General features: G+C 45.2%; 1 protein-coding gene across 3 annotated transcripts; it reads right to left on the minus strand.

The window, feature by feature from the left end:
- Nucleotides 1-4,459: 4,459 nt before the first annotated feature.
- Nucleotides 4,460-21,372, minus strand: LOC134141977 (cytochrome P450 20A1). 3 transcript variants are annotated; one of them, XM_062578624.1, is made up of 13 exons: nt 21,313-21,372; nt 21,081-21,130; nt 20,827-20,993; nt 16,009-16,154; nt 15,179-15,346; nt 14,362-14,440; nt 12,648-12,763; nt 12,177-12,231; nt 10,873-10,993; nt 9,568-9,679; nt 8,844-8,908; nt 6,817-6,906; nt 4,460-6,637 (listed from the first exon to the last, which is right to left on the minus strand). In XM_062578624.1, exons 1-13 carry the CDS (start codon nt 21,355-21,357, stop codon nt 6,487-6,489), a joined length of 1,365 nt encoding a protein of 454 aa, XP_062434608.1. In that variant the 5' UTR covers nt 21,358-21,372; the 3' UTR covers nt 4,460-6,486. The 3 variants fall into 3 exon arrangements, with proteins under 3 accessions (XP_062434608.1, XP_062434607.1, XP_062434609.1); XM_062578623.1 differs by having other exon boundaries at nt 21,286-21,368; XM_062578625.1 differs by lacking the exons at nt 20,827-20,993; nt 21,081-21,130; nt 21,313-21,372 and adding an exon at nt 20,617-20,796.
- Between the last annotated feature and the right edge of the window lie 44 nt (nt 21,373-21,416).

Raw genomic sequence — 21,416 nt, forward strand, 5'->3', positions numbered from 1 at the left:
AAGGCAAGTGCATGGAGGGAGAGCATCAGCGTGCAGCATAAAACAGCTCAGCCTTAAACAGTCTTAAAGTCTTTTAACAGTCTTAAAGGGAAGGGTGGAATAAACATGATAATGTAATCAGTAATCCACAGCTAACAAACCCCACACGAGCCAGGCAGTTCGTTTTCAGTCCAAGGAACCACAAAGCCAGAGTATGTATTTTCATGTTAGTGATGACGTGAGGGCCTGAATATTAGTCCCTCACTTAAAAATAACACATCTGACAACAGTGAATCCTAATAGAGTACCCAATAGCAACATGGGAAAAAACCTGAATTTTTCAAACTGCTAGTAGGCTTTATCAATGAAGATGTAGGGAAGTTGACAAGGGGATCTTGTCATCGCAATCTGGGCCTTGCTTATTCTGTATTAGCCAATATGAAACGCTGCTACCAGGTACCAATTTACACAGCCTGACAGCGCGATCTTTGCTTTTGCACACACCCTCATTTGCTTCCCTTCTTTCATCCCAAAAGATAAATAGGCAAATATGACTTACTGCCTTCTTCTTACTGTTCCAGTCGATTTTTGTTCTTTTCTGGGTTTCATGACCTGGGGCAATCTGGTCAGGGCAATAGCTTTCCTGTGTGAAATGGCACTTACTTTTTATATATGATTATTCTTTCCTCCCCTAGCCCCTCCTTCCCAAAAGCTCTCAGTACCTACTTGTAGGAATTTAGTCTATTGCTGAAATGCTGCCCCTGAGCCAGCAGGTACACAGCACCACAGGAGCATCTGGTTTGATCAATTAAATTAAAGAATTGAATCCAGCTAATGGCTGTGCCCAGCAAGCCCTGGCTTTTTAGAGAGGATACCCAGGGCCTTCTGCTATAAAGCTGCAAGAGGGAAGATGATCACTTTACCTTTGCTGCAGTGTCTGAGTCATTTCTGAATTGGAAGCAGATGTTAGAAAGGAAAGGAGGAAAAAAAAAAAAAAAAAAACAAGGGCCTTTTTGGTGAGACTAGAAAGTTGGCATCCAAGCAGGCACAGCGTTGGATGTCTCAGTGCCAGGCTTGTGGCAGAGCTGACCCTGCCTGGCTCCAGCGGGAGGTGGGAGCCAAGCGTGCCAGCGCCTGCGTGCCGCTGAGGAGCCCAGCGCTGCAGGGACCCAGGCACAGAAGTCTCAGAGATTCAGAGGCAGCCCCAGCACTGACACCCGTCTAAAAAGCAAATGTTTCCTACCTAATAATGTCACTGGAGGATCGCCTGCCCAGCTGCAGTGGTGTTTCACTGTAGATGCTGGGGCAATGAAACAGTTCCCAGGGCCGCATTTTGCCAGGCTCCTCTGCCCTTTCTTTTCACTTTGAATCCTGCATTGTCTTCTCTGTCCACAGCCAAAGGCCTCAGTTACCTCAATACGACTCCCATCACTCAGACATCTGAGTATCAACTATAATTGAGTTTGTGCTCTGACTTGCACTGGATTTAGCCTGGAATGCTGCAAGATTTGTCCTGGTGACTCTTCAGTGGCCTAGCTGATCTAGTTAAACTACTTTCCCCATTAAAGAGATGGTCGATGCTTGTGTTAGAGATGTTGGTGCAGATACAGAACTATGACTGGTGCTTCTTGCCTCTTCGAAACAAAGCTTTTCTTTGCAGGAGTGTTAACGCTAGAGTAATTGCACTTACTTCATTTATCTTGGTTTCTAGGTCTTCTGTAAAAGAAAAGGGAATGACCTGGAAAGTAGGGGAAAAGATTTTTCCACTCCAGTCCTCCCTCAAATCTTTGTGGGAAACACAACTGTGTTTTGAATGCTAAATTCACAGATTTAAAAATACTTATCTTCAAGCAATGTTGCCTTGGCAACTTTATCTTCTCTCCTTCCCCACCCTCCATATGTGAGGAACATTTTCTTCAACTTTTTTTTTCTGCATGTGGTAGTTCCTCTTCCCCGTCTGCTACTGCCAAAAACCTGGCATTGAATCCTAAGAGATGTCAAACAGGCCTCTTGTTTAATTGAAGAGTGATTGCTAAAAACCAGTCCTGAGCTCAACTAGAGAAAGATGCCAATATGGGTGCACACGCTCAGGCTCCAGAGAAACATGCCTGCAATATTTCCCAGCAAGTCCTGCTTTGGACAAGTGGAAAGAAACAGTAAGAGCTGCCATGATAATCATAACAGTTCTGCTTCCTGGTGGCATAATTCACTAGTGATGAGGATTTGCCTCCTCATTAAAAGCTTTTTCCCTCCCTCCCAGTCACTCTTAATAAAAGGGATGGAGAAGTGGGTGAAGTCCTATGTGCTCAAGTGTTTTCACATGTCTATTATTCTACCTCATTCCTTTTGCCCCAAAGCTGCAAGAGGATCCCAGGAAGAAAGGAAGACAGTAAACTGTAGATCTCAACCTGCTGGTCAGGATATATCTACATCTAAGGGTTCCTGCCAAGGAATCCTTTTTTTATAGCAACAACAGAGCCTTGTGAAGGCTAGCTGTGCCCGACTGACAGGTGACACTGTACAGATATCTCCTACTGCCAGTATACAGATGTGTGCACAGTACCGCAGAAAGAGAGGCAATTTTAGTTAACTGTGGTATTACCAAAATATTCACAAACAAAATGTGTATGTGAGATAAATATGTTGTTTCCCCAGCTTGTACTACCAGCAGCCCCAGGTTCATCTGATAACTGCACAGCTAAGAGGGAGCTGGCAGAAGAGCTGCCCAAGATGTTTTAAATCAGCAAATGCCCACTCTGCCCAACAACAACCACTTTGTTTTGCAGCCAGCTGGCCAGAACTTATGCTGACTATCCTTTCCAGTTCAGGACAGAAAGTAAAACATTCAGTCCTCATCCCTAAGCTGCATGCCACAACTGTCACCAACAACTTATTGATCTACTGGGAACAGCAGAGAGATATTGCCACTTTGCAGTAACGGCTCTATATGCAGCTCAGGTTAATTAAGACCTAGAGGTATTAAGACCTAGCACCATTTGTGGCTATTTTGGAGGTAGAGGAAGGCTGGCTGCAACAAGTTGGGCATTCTGTCTAAAGTTTTGTCAACAACTGTCTCAGAAAACCACCGTTGCAAGGGGCAAAAGCATAAGGCTTTGTCAGCCAGGAACAGCCGTGATAATCAATTAGCAATAGCCCGACTGCTCCCAGCACCTGTGCTGGCTGCCTGCTTCTGACAGCAGCAGGTTGCACAGGCACAGAGATATATTTAGCCTCTCAACTTCCATCACAGCTCGCAGTCCCCTGCAAAAGCTCATTCTACAGTAAAAATCCAGAGAATGAAATGACAGCTTTTCTGTGGGCTTTTCAAAACCATCCTGTGGAATTTGTTAAGTAGCTTTCTGCTGTAGCACAGGAATCTGAAGCATAAAAAGCAACAACTTTCTTGTTATAGAAGTAACCTCCTCCTCCTCCTCTTGGCTTTGTTTCTAGACTAAGGCATTTCTCCACAGGTTGTGATGATGCCTTCATCTCCATTTCACGGCCAGAAGGGATCTCTGGGCCTGGGAAGTGTCCTTAGTGCATGGTCTATGAGCAGCAGTACTGACAAAACCCCATTCTCTACCGACCAGACTTCTGAGACTGGTTAATCTGTTGCTTGCTATGATGCAGGCTCTGACTAAGGCTTTTTCATAGGCTGGCATCTAACAGTGCATTGGCTCTGGCTGCAGTCTTGTGATACCTCCAATACAAACTCCCTTTCCTATGCCCAGTCATCTTTTTTTTCATAAAATTTGTAGGAAGCTAACATTTGAGATTTCAAACCCCTGTGTCTGTCAGGTGCAGCTGAACAGACCCCACGGGCACAGAAGTTACTTCCTGTGAGAATAGGAGAAAGGGCAGATGGATAAACACAAAGGAGGAGGGGGACACATTGAATCCACACAAGCCCTCCTTAGGGCCAAAAGTTCAGCTAACTCTCCACACAGGGGAGTGGAGAAATGAGACAAAACTTGTATTTCAGCTTGCAATAGAAATATATTAAGACTTCATGAGGAAGCTCTGAATCATGGGTATTCCCACAAAGAAAAGCAGCTTTGCTGCATAAGAAAAGGAGCTGCAGCTGGGCTGAAAAGTGTTGCATTAAATCTTGAAACTTACTGTGTTTGAAATGACCAATAATAAAAAGAGGAAAGAATGGGAGCTTACGGACTTTGGCAAGCAACGTGGCCATGACCCCAGTGCCACTGCAAGCAGTGCATAACAAATGTTTGAGAGATCCATCCTCACTGGCCATCCCTACTCCCCTCATTTCTTTCAGTGCTCAACACATTTCCTTAACTGACGTCTTTTCAAAACAGCACTTTTGAGCAAACACAAACTAATCATTGGCTTTCCCCAGTACGTTCTTCTCTCACACCAGTCATGAGCTCCTGTAGCATAGGTTTGGCTACTGGCCTGGGTTGCAAGTGCAGTCTCATGGGATGCGATATCTGTGCAGACTGACAGAGTTCATAATAAATTACATGGAATTATTCTAATTTTTTATTCTTGTAATTGGTAAATAACTGCTGCAAGGTAGTTTGCAGGTGCAATTCAAACAAGCCAGAGAAACAGTGTAACAGAAGTCTGGACAATTGCTTTTGAAAAGGCTTCTTGGTGTCTGAAGCTTCACTCCTACCACATGGCTACAAGAAAACAGATCTTAGTCACTCCATTATATGATAAAGTCAGCTATTCCTACCCTAGTTCTTAGCAGGGACAGCACTATCCTATAATTTTTTCCTGAGAATGCAGTAACTTCACTTCCGTTTTGCCTCCTCTGCAAAGGATGCTTTAAAGTAAAATCCTTTACCACACTGATTACTCCAGAAGGTCTAGGAAACATCTGCAATCTTCAAGAAAAATAGGCGTTTTGCATAAGCAGTGAAGCAAAGCTTAACATGAATTGCCATCTGGGGACATGACCAACCTTCAGTTAAATGGAGGTCAGAATAGCAAGTGCTTTCTCGTAGTTCACTATAAAAATCAATGCAAGAGAGAGGCAGCAAGCTAAACTGTGCAACCTTCCTCATCTGCCCAGCAGACAAAAAACAGTAGAAGAGCATCTCCGTGCTGCCTTTCTTCTAACATGCACTGCACTGTGGGGCTCTGAATCTCCACAGCTCTGCCAAAAGCAGAACTGACACATTAAACCCAAGAGCAAAAGTTTCTTTGTCTGATGCCCATAGAGACTGGCATCAGATGCTAACTCTGAAGAGCTGACAGCTCGCACCACACAGCTTTTGGGTGGGAAGGGAGCGAGAAACTTGACCTAACAGAGGAGTCAGGCAATGAGGAAAAGACTCATCACAATCAGGTGAAGGACAATCTTGTATAAGAGAAAAGAGCAACACCTGAAATGAGGTGGGATGGTAACAGTACTGAGACAAAGGGATAAGAGGTTCCTGCCTCACAAGCCACTCAGAGGGGTACGAAAAATCTTTCAGGAGCTGGCTATTCCAGCCAAACAAGAGTGAAAGAAGCAGGGAAGGGCATGTGAACATGTGGCATGTAAACCTGCTTTGGCTGGCACCAGTTTTGCAGGAGGAGGAAGATTTCTTTGAGAGGCTTTTAAGTTATTGAGTACATTAATTCAGAGCCCTAAAAACAATCAGCACTCTCCATTTCCAGTATTGCATGATCAGTTTCATGCTGACCCAGTGCTGAATGATTTGCAAGCATCTGTCGTCATTTCTGATGCTGATTAAATTAGACACTGCCCTCAGAACTGCCAGGATGGAGAATGCTTTTCTTACGGCTTTGTTCTGTGGTTTTATTTCATTTCATTATATTATTACTAACGCTTCTGTTTTCTCAGGGGCCAAACCAATTTTATTCCTCCTAGTTTATGAACATTTCTCAGTCATCCTTTCTCCTACAACCCCACAGCATGGCAAGACTACACAGCAAGAGCTGGTGGTGCTATTCTCACCCCACTTTATTTCTCTCATTTCTCTCTCTCACACACTCTTATACACTTTTCACAAGATATATCTGCTCCTTTTGACAGTTATAGCTGTAGCTGAAGGGAAGGAAAGACACTTAGAATAAAAATACCTAAATTTAGAAAAAGACTTTGTCCTTGTGCCTCCAAGGTCTTTCTAGCTGGGATCCAAAAAGAAGCAATCCCCATGGCACAGTCTCCTATCCAGCTCTGGCTGCTGTTGGACAGGTGCTGATCTAACCAGGAGCCTGCTCTGTGATTAGGTAGCACCTCACAGTTCATTGAGAAACCACTGCAAGGTTTTATTGCTTCCTTTGCAAGGGTATAGCTAGAGACCCCCAAAGCAAGCATAAAAAAGGCACATAGATTAAATCTACTTTAATGCGACCATTGGTTGAGTTAGAAAAAGTACCCAAGTAGGGGGTGTTGTTAAGAACAAGAAGGTAACAAAACATGGATGTAAAATGCCTTGACTGAGTTACTGTGCTGCCAGCACGCTTCCCTCTAAAGCCCTTGCTCAGAACTTCACTGCTGGCACGTTCAGCCCTTTGTTTTGCTTGCTCTTAACTTCTCTTAGACACCGTTATCCAGGCCTCCTCCTTTGGTGAGGTTACCAGCTCATACTTGGTCTCCATGACTTGTCCTTTCACCGGGTGGAGGTACAGTTTCCTCACCAGAACACTCAGCAGAACTGTAGCCACCATATAGGCAAACCTAAGGGAGGAGGTAGGAGAAGAATGAGAATAAAAAAACAGCTATGATGTAAATCTGCCAAAGGACATTTGCCAGCTTGGACAGATTGTCTCAGCAGTAACAGGAATAGGCTGAAATGATCTTCTCTCCCCTCTGCCGCAGACACACACACACACACAGACCTCTTTCCTTACGCTCACCTTAACTCCGGGCACTCTTGGCTTCCTGAAAAGCCCAACATGGAGAGATTTTTCATGGCTGATTCCTCATTGAATCTCTCTGGGTCAAATCTAAGAAAGAGAAAATGCAGTGAGGCTTTCTGTGCAGCTACAGGACCGTTCCCTTGGACACACTTGCACACATAAGAAACTGGCAGTGAAAGACAGAATCTCACTAATTTACTAGCAGCATCAATCCAATGCCTCTTCCATCTAAATCATGCTAGGTAAATCCACAAACATATGTGAAGGCAATTTTCAATTCACTCCATCTATGTTCCAAGCTGGCCAGCTGTGTCCCAGCTTAGTTCAAAAGCTGAGTAACTGAATCAGTGTGAAATAGGGCTGGAACTAAAGAGCATTACCTCTCAACACTGGCTATTTAGCTTGAGTACACAGCTGAGCTGATGCTGCTACCTGCCCTCTCTTCCTCCAGTGCCCATGCAATCTGATTTGCCTCCCTCTTTCTTGCTTCCAAAAATATTTCCTCCTCCTCCTTGCCCCTCACCCTCCTTGTTAAGCAGCTGGTGTGTGGATGTGGATGTGCTGGTGGAGGGAAGCTGGTGACTCACTCAAGTGAGAAAAGTGGCTTCCAGCATTAGGTTGGTGGAGGCTGTGAAAAAACTATTATCCAGGACTGGCATGAGTTGAAATAAGATTCCCATAATCAAGTAACCAAAAGGAGACTAATAAAATACCGGTCAATTTAAACACAAGGCATTACAGAAGAGAAAAAGAGGCAATTTGATGGCTGTAAGGCAGTTCCTTTTCATTTTGCGCTAAATCCTTCCACTTATTACTTCGAGCCTTTGGCTTCCTGCCTGAACACCCAACAACTGTAGCCCTGCTTCTATTAAAGCCAAAGGGCATGTTGGTGCTGACCCTCAGTAGAGACAGCATCCAGTCTGTATTCCTGCTGAACTGACATGGCAAATTACAGATGTTCTAACAAGTAAGAAAATGCAGCTGTCTAGGAAAAAACAAACACACAAACAAAAAAAAACCCACAAAAAATGATGGAGGACAAACAGGTATACACAGTGTTTTTGTACAGCAGGTGGGTGGAAGGACCATGAAGTGCTGATCTCTTGTCTCTGTCACACACACACACAAACACACCTGTTCCTGGCTCAGCCATAACCTCCACCTTCCTCCTCCTCAGAACAGAGAGGCTGTGCTCACAGCAGGCCTTTCCTGTGCCCCGCAGGAGGCCCCAGTGAATCCACCTCAAACACAGTGCACATCCCATCCTTGTGGGCAATTCCTGGCAAGATGCTTGCAGATCAGCACATCAGTGCCTGAACCTTCTGCAAGAGCTACGTTTGCAGGAGATGACAAATGCTGTTCTCAGGGCTCTTTTCTTTCTCCTAGATCACAGCTGCCTCTTCCATTTTTCTAGAATAGCTGAACCACATTTTTTTTTTCCCTAGCCTAAGCAAAATCAGACAAATGCTGATACTTGCCACCTGGAGGCCACAGTAAGCTACAGCAATTTTTTTTTCTTCAACCTCCAAGCCTAGATTCAGTTTTGTTTTCACAGATAGAAGTAATAAGATAGCATTTCCTTTCCCCTGAAAAACTCAGGCTTCTGACTGACATTTCCTCCCTTGCACCATTTTTCATGGTGAGAGGCAATGATTCTAAAACCATCCAAATCAAGTCTTTCTCTCATAGAACACCTTAAAAAGAATTTCTGAGCATTTGCCAGGGAAGTATTGTGTATGTGCAAAAAAAAATATATATATATCTGTCGTTAAACTATAACACACACACACTGGAGCTTGGAAGGATCACAGCCTAAAGTGCCACAAAATCACAAAATCCCCGCTATGCAGACAAACAAATCAAGATTTTCATAAATAGATTTTCTTACAGACTCCCTTTCATCTCTGAAATCTGCCTAAGGTGGATCCTGCAGCCAGACCGGCTGTTCATGGAATTAAGATCCAAATAATATTAATTAAGAAAGGAAAAGAATTAGTTGTAATAAAAATCCTAATTCTACGTACTTGTATGGTGAAGGCCAAGATGAACTATCCTGCAGCATCACACCAAGAGCATAAAGCACAAGCGTCTACAAAGCAAATTAGGACACATATGTCAGAGTGGGAAGAAATGCACAGTTAAAGGAACCTCTGGACTGCCCTGCTGGAGAAGGATTATTCTTTGAACCACTCATATTTAACTACTGGTTTCAAAATGCCTATAATGATAATATGCTGTATTCATTCACTGATTTCTATATTCCATGCCCATGGGTTAGGATTTTATCTTCCAAGGCCCATGCTGCAACCCCTGGTGGTTAGAGAGGGCCTGATCCCATTACCCCACTCTTACTGGCAGGCATGTACGGACTCCTTGAATTTTCTGTAGTGGAAGGTATCGTTCTGTTTGGGAAATATGGATGATGTGATCAGCTGAAATCAAGCTCTTTTATGCACAGGGAGTCCAGAGACCTCTTCAAAAGATGATTCACCCCTGATGGACCCAAAAGCAGAAGAGAATGCTCAGGAAGAGAATACCAGTTCCCAGAGCCTCTCCACAGAGGAACAGTATGGCAAACTTCCAGTTAAATGGTACTGTCAGACGACAGACCAGCTGCTCAGATTAAACCGTGTCAAAAGACATGTTTTTCTGCCTCTCTCCTCCACTAGAAGAACTATGATAGAAGAACAAACAGCAAGTTCCCTTCCAGGAAGGGAGAGTTGCCTGATGCTCCCAATACTGACTGACCTCTTTTGGGATAGTATGTTGGTCAACTCTGCCCTCCAGCTCCTGCAGCTGTGCAGCAATAGGAGTAAGTTTTGCCGTCCGCACTGTCTCACATAGGACTTGTCGACAGTATCTGCAACCAGCAAGTCTTGGTCAGTTTAGTTATAACATTTGGTTATGAGCTTTCAGAGTTTTTTAAAATTTCTATTCAGTCTGCCTTTTTCAGATTTTAAACCAAACTAACCTTGCTAAAAAGGCATAAACACAAAACACACCAGCCCTTTTCCTAGACACCTCCCCATGCAAAAACCAGAAGAACCCTCCCCACACACTGTACTGCTTTACTGAAGCCCTAACACTAGCCCAAGTATAAAATTTACCCAGTTGGTCAACATATGCACCAAAAATAAAGGCATGCTACTCACCAGTCATCACCCTAGTTCTGTGGCCCTTCAGAAAGTTTCTTCCATGCTTTCTTTTTGAATTCCTCTAACATTAATCAACCTGTTAAACTTGCTAGGATTACTTCTACTTTTGGAAAACTAAGACATAAACCCAGTAAGTTTACTTCTCCTAACAGCAGCTCCAAGCCTATCTCTGTGGTATATGCAAACATCAGTGAAAAATCCAGATTTTTCATCATTTTCTTTTTGAAACTCTGGGGGAAAGTAACTGAGAGCAGCCACTACTGGTACGAAAAACGAATGTTATCCACAAAAGTACCAGTTCTCATCCTTGGTCTGTAGTCTATACAAGGATCAACAGGAACTCCATGTCCTCATGACTTCCTTCCTGAGATCCTAACCCAAGGGTTAAAATTATTAAGTAGCTAGTATATATATCTGCCATATATATATATGTAGGTGTATATGCACATACATTCTGTGCACGTATATACTCTCTGTATGTGTATGTATATATATATTTTACACACACACACACATATATATATATATATTTACACACACACATACACACACACATATATATATATGCCAAGGGGAGACACACTCCTGGGTTTATCTTGGCACAGAGAAGCAGCCAGGGCAATGACTCTGTGCTCGCTTCCCCTGCATATGAACCTAAGGAGTTCATTCCACACACCCAGAAGGGTGCAGCCTGGTCCACCTGTTTGGAACCCTACAGAAGAGATTTGGTCTGTGCTGCAAGTCATCCTGCGATTTGATCGTTTCCAGAAGAAAATAGAGTAGCTTTTGGATGCCCTCTCTTGGCTCAGTTTAGGCTGGTATTAGCCTCCAACACATGTAGCTTCTGTCCCCATCTCATGAGATAACCTCCCTCTCCCACTCCTTCCAAGGAACCCACCTGAGCTGCTCGATCTTTTCAGGTGTAATTGGTCCCTTCCCCAGAACATGGTCCACCTCCTTGTAGAGATTCTGCTGGACGTCTTCAGAGGTTGTCAGGAAATAGACTGCCCAGGTGCACACTGGGGAAGGAATCAAAACAAAGCTCTGTAGGAGAATGAGCTGTGAGCCTCGCAGCTCTGGGGAACAAATCATACAGCCTAGCAAAAGGTCAGCCACGGTGTTTCTCTTTTCCATCAAACACCTGTGACACTGTAGCAACCATTCCCTCTGTGGGACAAGAGTTACCAGATCAGCCATTCAACTGAAGGGCTGGTTTGTCCAGATTATTAGAAAATTCCCTTATTTACAGGTTTCCTCAGCACACGTCAGACAAGTGCTCCATAGAGCCAATACCTGGGCTCCTGACGGGGAAGGACAACACCACTACCACTCTCTCCACCAAGTCGGTCAGCACTTGTTTCTCCTACATCTCTTTTGTAAGGTGCTCAAGAGACATCTTCAATAGCAGAATGAGAAAGAAACCTTACATATGAAATAAGTGTGTAGGATACTGTTTCCCTAAAGCTACAAGCAAATGTTTCTACCACTCCAAATTGTCTATTTATGAGAACTAACTGGAAATACCAAGGAGTCAATCCCCCTAAAAAATAATAGTTCTCCTGGGTACTTGGAGAGGACATTCTCTGCACCCGGGAGGTTTCGTTGGAATCCCAGCCTCACGGCTAAGATATGGGGCCTGATAATCAGTGGATTAAGTTCAAATCATTCCTCTGTTACCAGAGCGTTTACGCAGCTCCAGTTCATGTTTTCATTTGCTTTGTCCATAATCTTTGTACAAAACCCAAAGTAGCCCCTTTGAAAGTCTTTCAGACACAGAACATACCTATCCCCCAGAAATCCAAAGCAGCCAGTAAAATATCAGCATTCTGCTATAATTCCCCTCCCAAATGCCAGAAGCTATTTTAGGTCGTGATCTTTGTGCCTTGCATCTTCTGGTGTTCTTTCACCAAGTTTAGCAGCAGTTGGCTGGAGTGAGAGCGCAGGTGAAAAGCAGCAGGACTAAATTCTAAGGTTCACTGAAAGACTGGGTAAGTTGTCAACCCTAGCTTAACTTCAATTCGCTACCTGTGAGGCTGTGTCAAGAGCCTGCTGTAAAAATGGCTGTCTCAATACACTTGTAGCTCAGGAGTAACAAGATGATGAATATCGTTTTCTTCTAGCCTAAAATAAGTTCCATGTCATCACATTCATTTTTAGATAGCTGAATTTGAGGATGGAAAGCTACCTGCATTCGGTACTTACAGTTAGCAGTGATTACGCATCCCGCCAAGGAGAAAATCATTGTATCTTCCAGAATCTAGGAAATAAAATCTGGTTCAGGGAATGAAGTCCGTAAGACTGTAAGGATTAAAGAGAAGTAGCACATCATCCACTTGAGCACATGAAATCCCTTTGGTGCAGAGAGCAGAAAACCTAGAAGGAGTGGACTGAACTCTCTGCAGTACTTTCACAGAAATGGCACTTGAGACAGATGCTTAATACTAATATATTTCTAGTTTATGAAGAAGAGTGACAAAGCAGAGACAAAGAAAGCTACCAAAATCTAATACAATTAAGGACTGGAGGAATGGAAAAAGAACCAAAGAGAAACCCTGTTTCAGTAAGAAATCTGGACAAGAAACAAAAATGCGAATTAATCAAGGGCTACAATGTAATTAGCTGCTGATCTAGAAAAACTCCATTACTTTGTAATGACATAACAGCTGCACAGACCTGCTGGTCACTGAGGTTCCCCTGCAGTAAGTTGTCTACAAGGACATGCCTGTTGAATGATCTGCCTCGGCGCTCCTTTGTGACTTTCCTTAAGGTGGATTCCATCTCCATCAGAGCTTGGGACACACAGAGAAATGATTATTTTAAAACTTGGTCATCCTGAGAGCTGCAGAGGACTGAATCCATCTCCCCAAGCAGATTTCCAGACCAGCTGCTGCTGCTGGGCTCACCTACAGAAGCAGCCTTTGTGCCGAGCATGTTAGTATAAATTTGGAAGGTAGTATTTTCAATTTAGTTGAAAACACATGAACAGAATATGACAGGTCCCCTAAAAAAAATTAAGCCGATCTTATTGGTATAACCAAGACAGGTACTTTGTGAGCTGAAATGATGTACAAGAAGGTCAAATAACAGCTAGCGTTGAACCGTCAGATAACGTGTTTAACCAGCCCACATAAAAATGTGTGACCCAAATAACATCACTTCTGTGGCCTGCAGTTTTAACTACTAAAGTGTTAAGTTACCTCCAAACACAGACAGTCCCCTTTTTGCTAGGAGCTCTACAAATATGTGCATAAGAGGAAGGTTCTTTGCTAAAGAGTCTGCATGGACAAAGAGAAGAAGGTAGGAAAACGTAGGAGAATTTTGGCACAGAGTACAGACATTCAAAGGTATCTGGCTGCTTGACTCTTGTTAGCTGCTGGGGGATCGGGGGGAGCCAGGGATTGAGATGCCACTGGCTGCCTGATTTAAATGACCTACCCAAGATTATTTAGGAAATATAGGGCATAAGGTGGAGCTGAACCTTGATTTTCCAAGGCCCACTTCAGCATCTTAACCTTAAAACTACCTTTCTTCCTTCCTATTCTCTCTGCATAGCAAGGCCAACTGCACTTAAACACCAAGCCTCGCTAGCTGGAGTTTGTAGAATTGTGTCCTAGCGTGTCATGCTACTACAGATCTGGAATGACCAAGGGAGAAGCCTATTTCAGCATGGCAATGTTTGGTCTAAGCTTCTGAAACCCACAGGGCCAGCAACATAAAGAAACAAACATCAGGTTTGGAGGATTTAAAAGGAAATGCTCAGTTCTATATACAGATTATTTTTGTTTAACATCAATCAATACTAAAGAGCATTAACTATTAACAACTTTAAAAACAGGACATAGGTGACCTCCTCATCATAGGTGACCTTGGAATATCACACCAGAAATTATCACACGGGAAATATCCATTGAAGCTGCACCTCTGTATGGCTGACTTCAAGCCTGTGAGTGACTGAGGTCTGCCTGGCAGCAAACTTGTCAAACGGAGGTCTGTAAGAATGCCCATACAGGCCAGAACAAGCAGTTCCATCTGTCTCCACCTGGCACTGTTGCTTGCCTCTGACACAGGTCAAAAGCTAGGGAAGACACCAGGAAGGGAGCAAGCATACTCCAATACTTTCTAGGATTCTTTCCAGTCTCCAGGCTACAGAGACCTTAGTTCTAGTTCAGCAGACTTCTTGCACAATAGCAGGTTTGTCACTCAGCTGTGAAACAGCAGTATCTCCTGCAGGAGTGGGGAGGACGCATCTGGTAGCTTACGGCAAGATGATCAAGTCTGCAGGAAAGCCACAACAGCTGAGCAAATTAAGTGCTTCCATATGCTAGCTAACTACATGAGTTAATCAGAGTGGAGGAGGAGGGAGTCTGAGATGCTGGGAGGAACCTACCATCTTCATACAGCTTCTTCCTAGTCGTGTTTTTGTCAAGTGAGCCATCCAAGAAACCTTTCCCAATCTCAAACCAGATCTGAAAGGACAGAGAAAAAAGCACTGTCACTCATCACAGGCAGATAATGTTGAGACCCTTTCATTCTTCGCCATTCAGGAAAATTAAAACAGCCCCCCATCCCCATCCCCATTCGACCCCACCCTCTGAAAATAATAAATATTTCCTTTGAACATGAAACTGGTCTCCTTTTTAGGACATCATGCCCTATTCCAGTTATTACAGCTGAAACAGACCTGAAATGAAATAGCTATGAAAAGTAATTACTGCTGTACTGAAAAAAGACATAGGAATCCTGAGTGGGAGATGGGACTGCCTCTTTCTCTCCCAAACACCAGCGGATTTATCATCTTTAGAATATGGACACAACTTGGGACACCCTCAGGTCTTCCTGTTTCCACAACATCCCAGAGCCTTCAGAAGAGTTATAGAAGGGAGAATTTTCACTGGCATTCCCAGGAGAGTTTAACTAAGGTATGTACAAAATACCTCTTTGCTGCCATTGGGTCTGGGTCCCCTAATTTCCTTTAGAAGCATTCAACTTTAGTCTAATGATAGCAAGATTAACAGCAGGATCTTTCTGACAGTATCAGCTTGGGACAACTGAGGCACAGCCCTCATGGCTAGAGCACTCAGCTCAGTGTGCAAGTGTCAGTGGTAGCTCGTGCTACCCTTGCTAAACTGTACACAGATACAAGCTGTATGCTCTTTGCTTGGAAAAATGTCGCAGAGGGATTCCTGGCTCCTCATGACACTTACTGCATCATGGTTCCTGCGGAATCGGATGACTTCTCGGTCATCTTCAAAGCTGCTGCCCATAGCTATCTGCGTGACAGACTTCATGGCAAAGCCCAGCATGTGCTGGCAGAGTGGCACATGTTGGGCCTCAGGAAGGGAGAGCCATTTGGCTAACAACTCTTCTGACAGCTTAAGAGGGAATAAATCATTAGTTAGTATTGATCTCAGTAAGCTGCTTACGAAACATACCCCAAACTGGAGGCATCCTCACCCAGCTCCTAAAGCAGACCACACTCTCATGGCTACAGCAAGAATCTACGCTCTTTCTTTTCTTGAACTGCAACATTTTAGCCTCCAATTTCCTGCCTGTCCCCACGGTCTTCCCCCTATAAGACAGCTCTATCTTTTTCTCTTGTTTCTTCTGTCACAAAAAACCTTTAATACTAGTAGCTCCAGACCAGGAAACTCCTCATGTTCTGGTTGCTGGACTGAGTCAATAGAACAGTACTTCATCTCTTTGTAATCCTAACAGCTGTTTCTTTACTCCTCCCTCCTGTACTGGGAAAGAAGTCTAGAATCCAGATGCTTCAGTATCTTTAACTTCATTTGGTGTGCTGGCATAAAACATCACTAAGCCTACTCCTTGCCTTACCCACTGGAGCTAATAGAAACCAAATATTCCCATTGTGTTTGAACGGACAGAGAGACATCATCAGGACTTTCTCTCTCAGATGCTTACCATTTCAGGGTTAATTTGAATGCAGCCCTTTTATCCTAGTGATTACTCCTATTAAACTTCCCCCTGGGAGCCACAGAAAGCTTCTATCCTGTAGAAAGGCAAAGTTATTCACCTTCTGGATGAGCGCAAAATTACTCTGTAGGGACTTGGTCACACCATTTTCATACAGCTTTCTCCTCAGGTGGCTCTCCCCTGTATCCCCATTCAGGCAGGACTGGTACCTCAAGAAGGACTTCAGCATTGTCTCAAATGGATCCACTGAAAGCAAATAAAGGAAAAAAACATTCCAAAGTCAGGCATTCCTGCTGCACAGGAATGGTGAAAGCAACAACCTCTTTATGTGGACATAGCAATTTCTGGGCTGTGCGCAAGGCATGGCCCTTTCCCCCAGGAACAGTCCCTTTAGGGTGTCAGACTTCGCTTGCTCCAGGTGGGTTGGGACCTCATACGGCTCCTCTTTGTCAGGGCATCATCAACTCCCTCTGCGAAGTTTGCCTCCTGGATGCACAACAGAGCTCTAGCAAGTAGCTCTTCTCACAGCTCTTAGTAGCAGTGCCTTGGAAGCTTGTTCCCAGCTTGCAGGCTGGTTGCATCAATATGGTCACAGCAGTAAGCATGGTACTATCTTTCCCCTTCTGCTCGAGCCTGACCTGCAGCCCCTCCAGCACATTCCCCTCCCTGACAACTGGTGTGCCCTCCTGCCCTGGCCACAGCTGTGCATACAGGACACATCAGCTGGCACCAGAGACTTAGCCAAAGGTTACTCCCTGCACTTCTCACTATACGAACTCTGCAAACCTAATCTGACATCCCGCTGCTCTTGTATGATTTCTCTTAGGAGCACTGAGCTCCCTGCTGATGAGCTTTTCCCAAACTAACATCTACCCCTCTCAGTCAGCACCGCCTCCAGCAGAGAAACTGTATGTGTCCTACAGAAAGCAGTGCCCCATTAAGTTACAGAATGTTTTCTACTTCTCATCATTTAACTTTCTGTCTTTCTTACACACAGACGATTGCAACAGTGTACAAATGAGACTGAAACACATTACCTCCATCTTCTATATCCATAGCTTCAGTTAGATCTTTACCTCTGAATTTCACCACAAAAGGCTTCTATTTAATAAGTCTGCCAGAGCATATTACAAATCAATGCAAATGCAAAACTGTGCAATAAAGCACAATCCATTGTATGTTTTTCCCTTCCTGCAAACTTTTATGTGGGTTCATCAGAACTGGCAGAATTATTAAGGAACTATATCAAAGCGTTTATCGGGGGGGGGGGGGGGGGCGGGGGATGCCCAGGACAGATATTTTCACTGTATATCACAGCGTGTTATTTCTCCCAGATAAACTGCAAAATCTCTGAAGCATTAGAAGATGTTGAGGCTGGGCCAGATACACACGCAACTCTACCTATCGTGGTTGTGTCCAAGACTCCCAGCTGAGATCAAGGTCTCATTATGTGACTGGACAAACATCCAACAAGGGATGATTCATGCCTGCAGGGGCTTTACCAGCTAAAGAAACAAAGGCAGTTAACAAGGGCAAAGGCAGGAATACAGTCGACTCTCCTGAAATCTTTTCTCCCACATCATATCCCTTCCAACATTTTAAAGCTCTGCATCTCGGACTCTTTTCCACTTTGAATGATAAGGAATATGTGTATGTGTCATGAGGCCTGGCAGATGATACCCGTGGCTTTGCATGTGGAGCAGGCTGAGTGATTCTGACTGCTGCGGACAATTCCTCCCTCCAGGTACTTTGTTTGCCATGGGGTGGTTGCTGCTAGTCGTGCCATGACCCCGTGCTGATCAGCCCTGGCGGAGCGTGGCTCAGCACTGAGGGAGCCAGAAAGGCGTGTGGTTGATGGCAAGGCCCACATGGCAAATCTGGCAAGCAGAGGCATTGAGGATGCTGTGCACCACACTCTGCAGAGACTGCATGGTTCTCCTGGTGTGTGTGAAAGAAAACTGTTGGGTCAGCAACGAGCTCTTTTTTTCCTACTTTCTCCCCAGTGCAAACTGGCAGCCCCATGCCAGTGCTGTGCTCAGCATTGTGAACTCAGGACCACAGAGCCTGGGTTGCCCTCTGCTGAGGACTGCCCTCTCCTCACAGTATTTGGGAGATGGCTCTTTCTCCCAAGCCACAGGAGACTTGCAACTCCACAAGGCACAAACAGCCTCTCAGAGAACAAGCTCTGTGCTGCCTGTGCTTCCTCAGAGTTCTTGCTTTACCTTAGTCTTGAAAACAGCTCCAGAGTTATATTTTCAACCCCTTCAGTGAAGCATACCAAAATTTTGACTGTTCCTTCCTCTCGCAAGGAACCCTTCTCCCTCCTCACAAGAACCTCACAGTGCTGTCCTGGATAACGTCGCACATAAACACAGGGAAAAGATCAAACCCTGGATAGACAAAACAGACGCTGAGCAGAACTGAACATCAGAAATGGAAAGAACCTTTAAAGCTGCCCTGCTTAACAAGGCCAGAACCAACAATACCATCTCTAACGCTCAACGTACATCCATCTGAAGCGTGTCTGCTGACAGAGCATCAGTCATTTTCTGAAGGAGACGGCAGGAAATCTGCTTTTGCAGTTTACAGGTTGTTTGTCCCAACTCAAAAGGCTGCATCAACTCACAGTAGTTTTCCATGGGGATCTCTGAACCCATTGCTTCTGGAAAACTTGGATTAGTCCACCTTTTCCACATTCGCACCTTCCGCAGGTCTGGATTTCTACTCCAGAGTCTCCCAGCAACTGCCAGTTTCAAACCTTCCTACCAGTTCCTACCAAGAACAGGTATAAGAACACTCTTACTGCAGCCACTCAAACGCTGTATATTGTTTACACCTCAGACAAAACTTCAGGAAAAACAAGCAGTAAGAAAGGGTGTTCCTCATCTGAGCACTTCTAATGAGCAACAGTGCTAAAGGAAAGCACTGATGTAATACGGTGCTTTCTTCAGCCCTGAATTTGATACAGTATACAAGAACACCCCTTTCTTAAGCCTGTTGTAGCTGCCTTTCTGAAGATCCCCTCTAATCTGTTCGTTCTGCTGGGCCGAACTTGCTCTCCCTAGCTCCTTTTGCAGGACAGGCTCCCCGCTCCTCTCAGCATGCTGGCAGCCCTTCTTCGCACCTGCTCTTTTCAAAACCATCCCTCCAAGCACAGGGGCCCTGGGCTACACAGAGGATTCAAAGTTGGGCTCACATGCACCTTGTGCAATAGCCTTAGATACTTTCATCTCTCTACAGGAAATATGTCACTCGGTGCACCTTTTTTTTCCTCCATGGGCACGACATCCTGCAGACAATACCTGCAGCCCACTCTTGCTCCTCCTCTTCCCATTTCTGCTACCCTAGCCCTCTGGGTAACCCAGCTCCTCGCTCTGACGTGCCACTTCCCTGTGCTAGCAAGGGGTCCCAGCGCAATGCCATCAGCGCAGGCTGCTAACACAAGTGGGAGTGCTGAGTCCAACTACTTCACCTCCTTCCTCAGCCCAGCACTTCCCTTTCCCAACACAATCCAGCCTCACTCCCTCTTACGCTTCTCATAGCCCATTATTATCTCCAGCTTCAGCAACGACCTAACTGGTATCCAAGCAAATGCTGGACTGAAACCCAGACGCAAACCCATCTCTACCCACTTTTCCTTGTCTAGAAAGTTGATTATCAATGAATTATTGTATGACCACAATTTAGTCCATTTTCCTTTCATCCCCCTCCTTACAAAATGTGTTGAACCCTTGGAAATATGAGGTAGGCCAGACTACTTTGTATGTACCGGGGTCACTTCACTTCCTAGATTTAAATCCATGCACTGTATTTGTTTCTCTCCAATATTTGCATACCCTCTGAAATTTCAGAGAACCTGTCTGCTCGGGGGCCTGTCACCACTTCTCTAAGCTCTGAAAAAGGGCTGCTCACTCTCCCCTACACACACTCAAGTGTGCTCAGATCTCTCAGGGTTGGTGTCCACCTTCTGAAGTGGCGCTACTACCACTGTATCTCACTGATCTTCATCTACTCCTAAGATTATCACCAATTTTTCTGAGTCTGTCATGCAACCACAGAGGAAACTTCCCCATCATGACCCCAGCATGAAACCATGCTGAAGTATCTGCCTATGCCTGAGGGCAGCCTATAATACCAATTTGGGAGTATGCAACTTATGCTTTATTTAACCCCAAAATGAAAACTAGAAAAACAGTAGGTTGAACTCAAACGTTAACTTAATCAACTGATTATAATCTCTTTATGAAGCAAAACACCCACCCAAGAGGCTTACAGCCTAAACTAAAATACCCCTTGCACCTTGCCAAGGACTGAAAGCCTTAACTCAGCTACCAACACCACTGACCATCTCCCAGCCTGGAAGATCATCAGAGGCTTCCAGCACAAAATTCTACAAACCACCTCCCCCCCCTCACCCCCCCCCCAAAAAAAAATAAAGTTAAGGGACTTTTTCAAACAATACTTTAAAACCCTCATACTGAACCGCACAAGGGAGGTATCACAGACTATCACAGCTGTTCTCAGACTTAATTTAATAAAATTCCTTGCCTTAAATTGTATTTCAAACTGCTTTTAAAGTGTTTTTCAAGCCGCCACAGGACCTTTGCCTGGCTGCTTTAAGTGACTGATGAGGACAATGCTTTTTTTTTTTTTTTTTTTTTATGAACGTTTGCCTGTAGGAGAAAGTAAAAGACATGAGCGAACTCACTTCTTGATGGCCACTGGACAGCAGCGACTCTTGGTCGCTGATACTGAAGTCCAATAAGGAGGACCAGAGACACACCTCGATGACATCAGCTGCAAACCAGGTCTCACTCTCCTTCTGCGCAGAACGAAACCCCAGCTGCCTCTGACACCTGATGCCAGGCAAGGCCAGAAAGAACAAAAACAAATCAAAGAGCGGGCAAAGGACACTCACGCAGGCGGTTGGGGTTGGCGTGTTGTTTCAGGAGATCGATGGAGCCCAGGCTGACCACGAGGCGTCTTCCAAACCAGAAAGAGACGAGCGGGCCGTACACCTCGTGCAGGTTGACGAGGAACTCGTGCAGGCTGCCGCTGGCGGTGATGTCCGGCAGGTTGCCATCCCTGAGGGGCGCAAAGAGGGCGGCTGGTCACGGGCAGCGCCCACGGCCACGGCTGGACGCGAGCAGGAGGAAGCGGGAAAGCACTTACTTTTCATCGGTCGGGGCCAAGCCAGGGATCCCTGACGCTTGCCTAGACGCCTAAAGAGCAAAAGGAAACGCGTGAGCCTGCCTGAAGCCAGCTTGCGCGCACGGCTTCCCGGCTGGGAGGTCTCCCGGCGGCACCGCTGCGCGGACGCGGAAGCAGGGCTGGGGGCAGCCCGCCGCCGGGCCGGCCGCCTTCGCCGCCGCATTACCGGGCACAGGTAGAGCACGGCGCCCACCAGGATCAGCAGGAAGGTGACGGCGAAGATGGCGAAGTCCAGCATGGCCGGGCCGGGCGGCTCCTCCCCGCGGCGCGGCGCTGCGCGGCGCTGCGCGGGCAGGA

The sequence above is a fragment of the Rhea pennata genome, chromosome 6, assembly GCF_028389875.1.
Source record: "Rhea pennata isolate bPtePen1 chromosome 6, bPtePen1.pri, whole genome shotgun sequence".
In the NCBI taxonomy this organism is placed as follows: domain Eukaryota; kingdom Metazoa; phylum Chordata; class Aves; order Rheiformes; family Rheidae; genus Rhea; species Rhea pennata.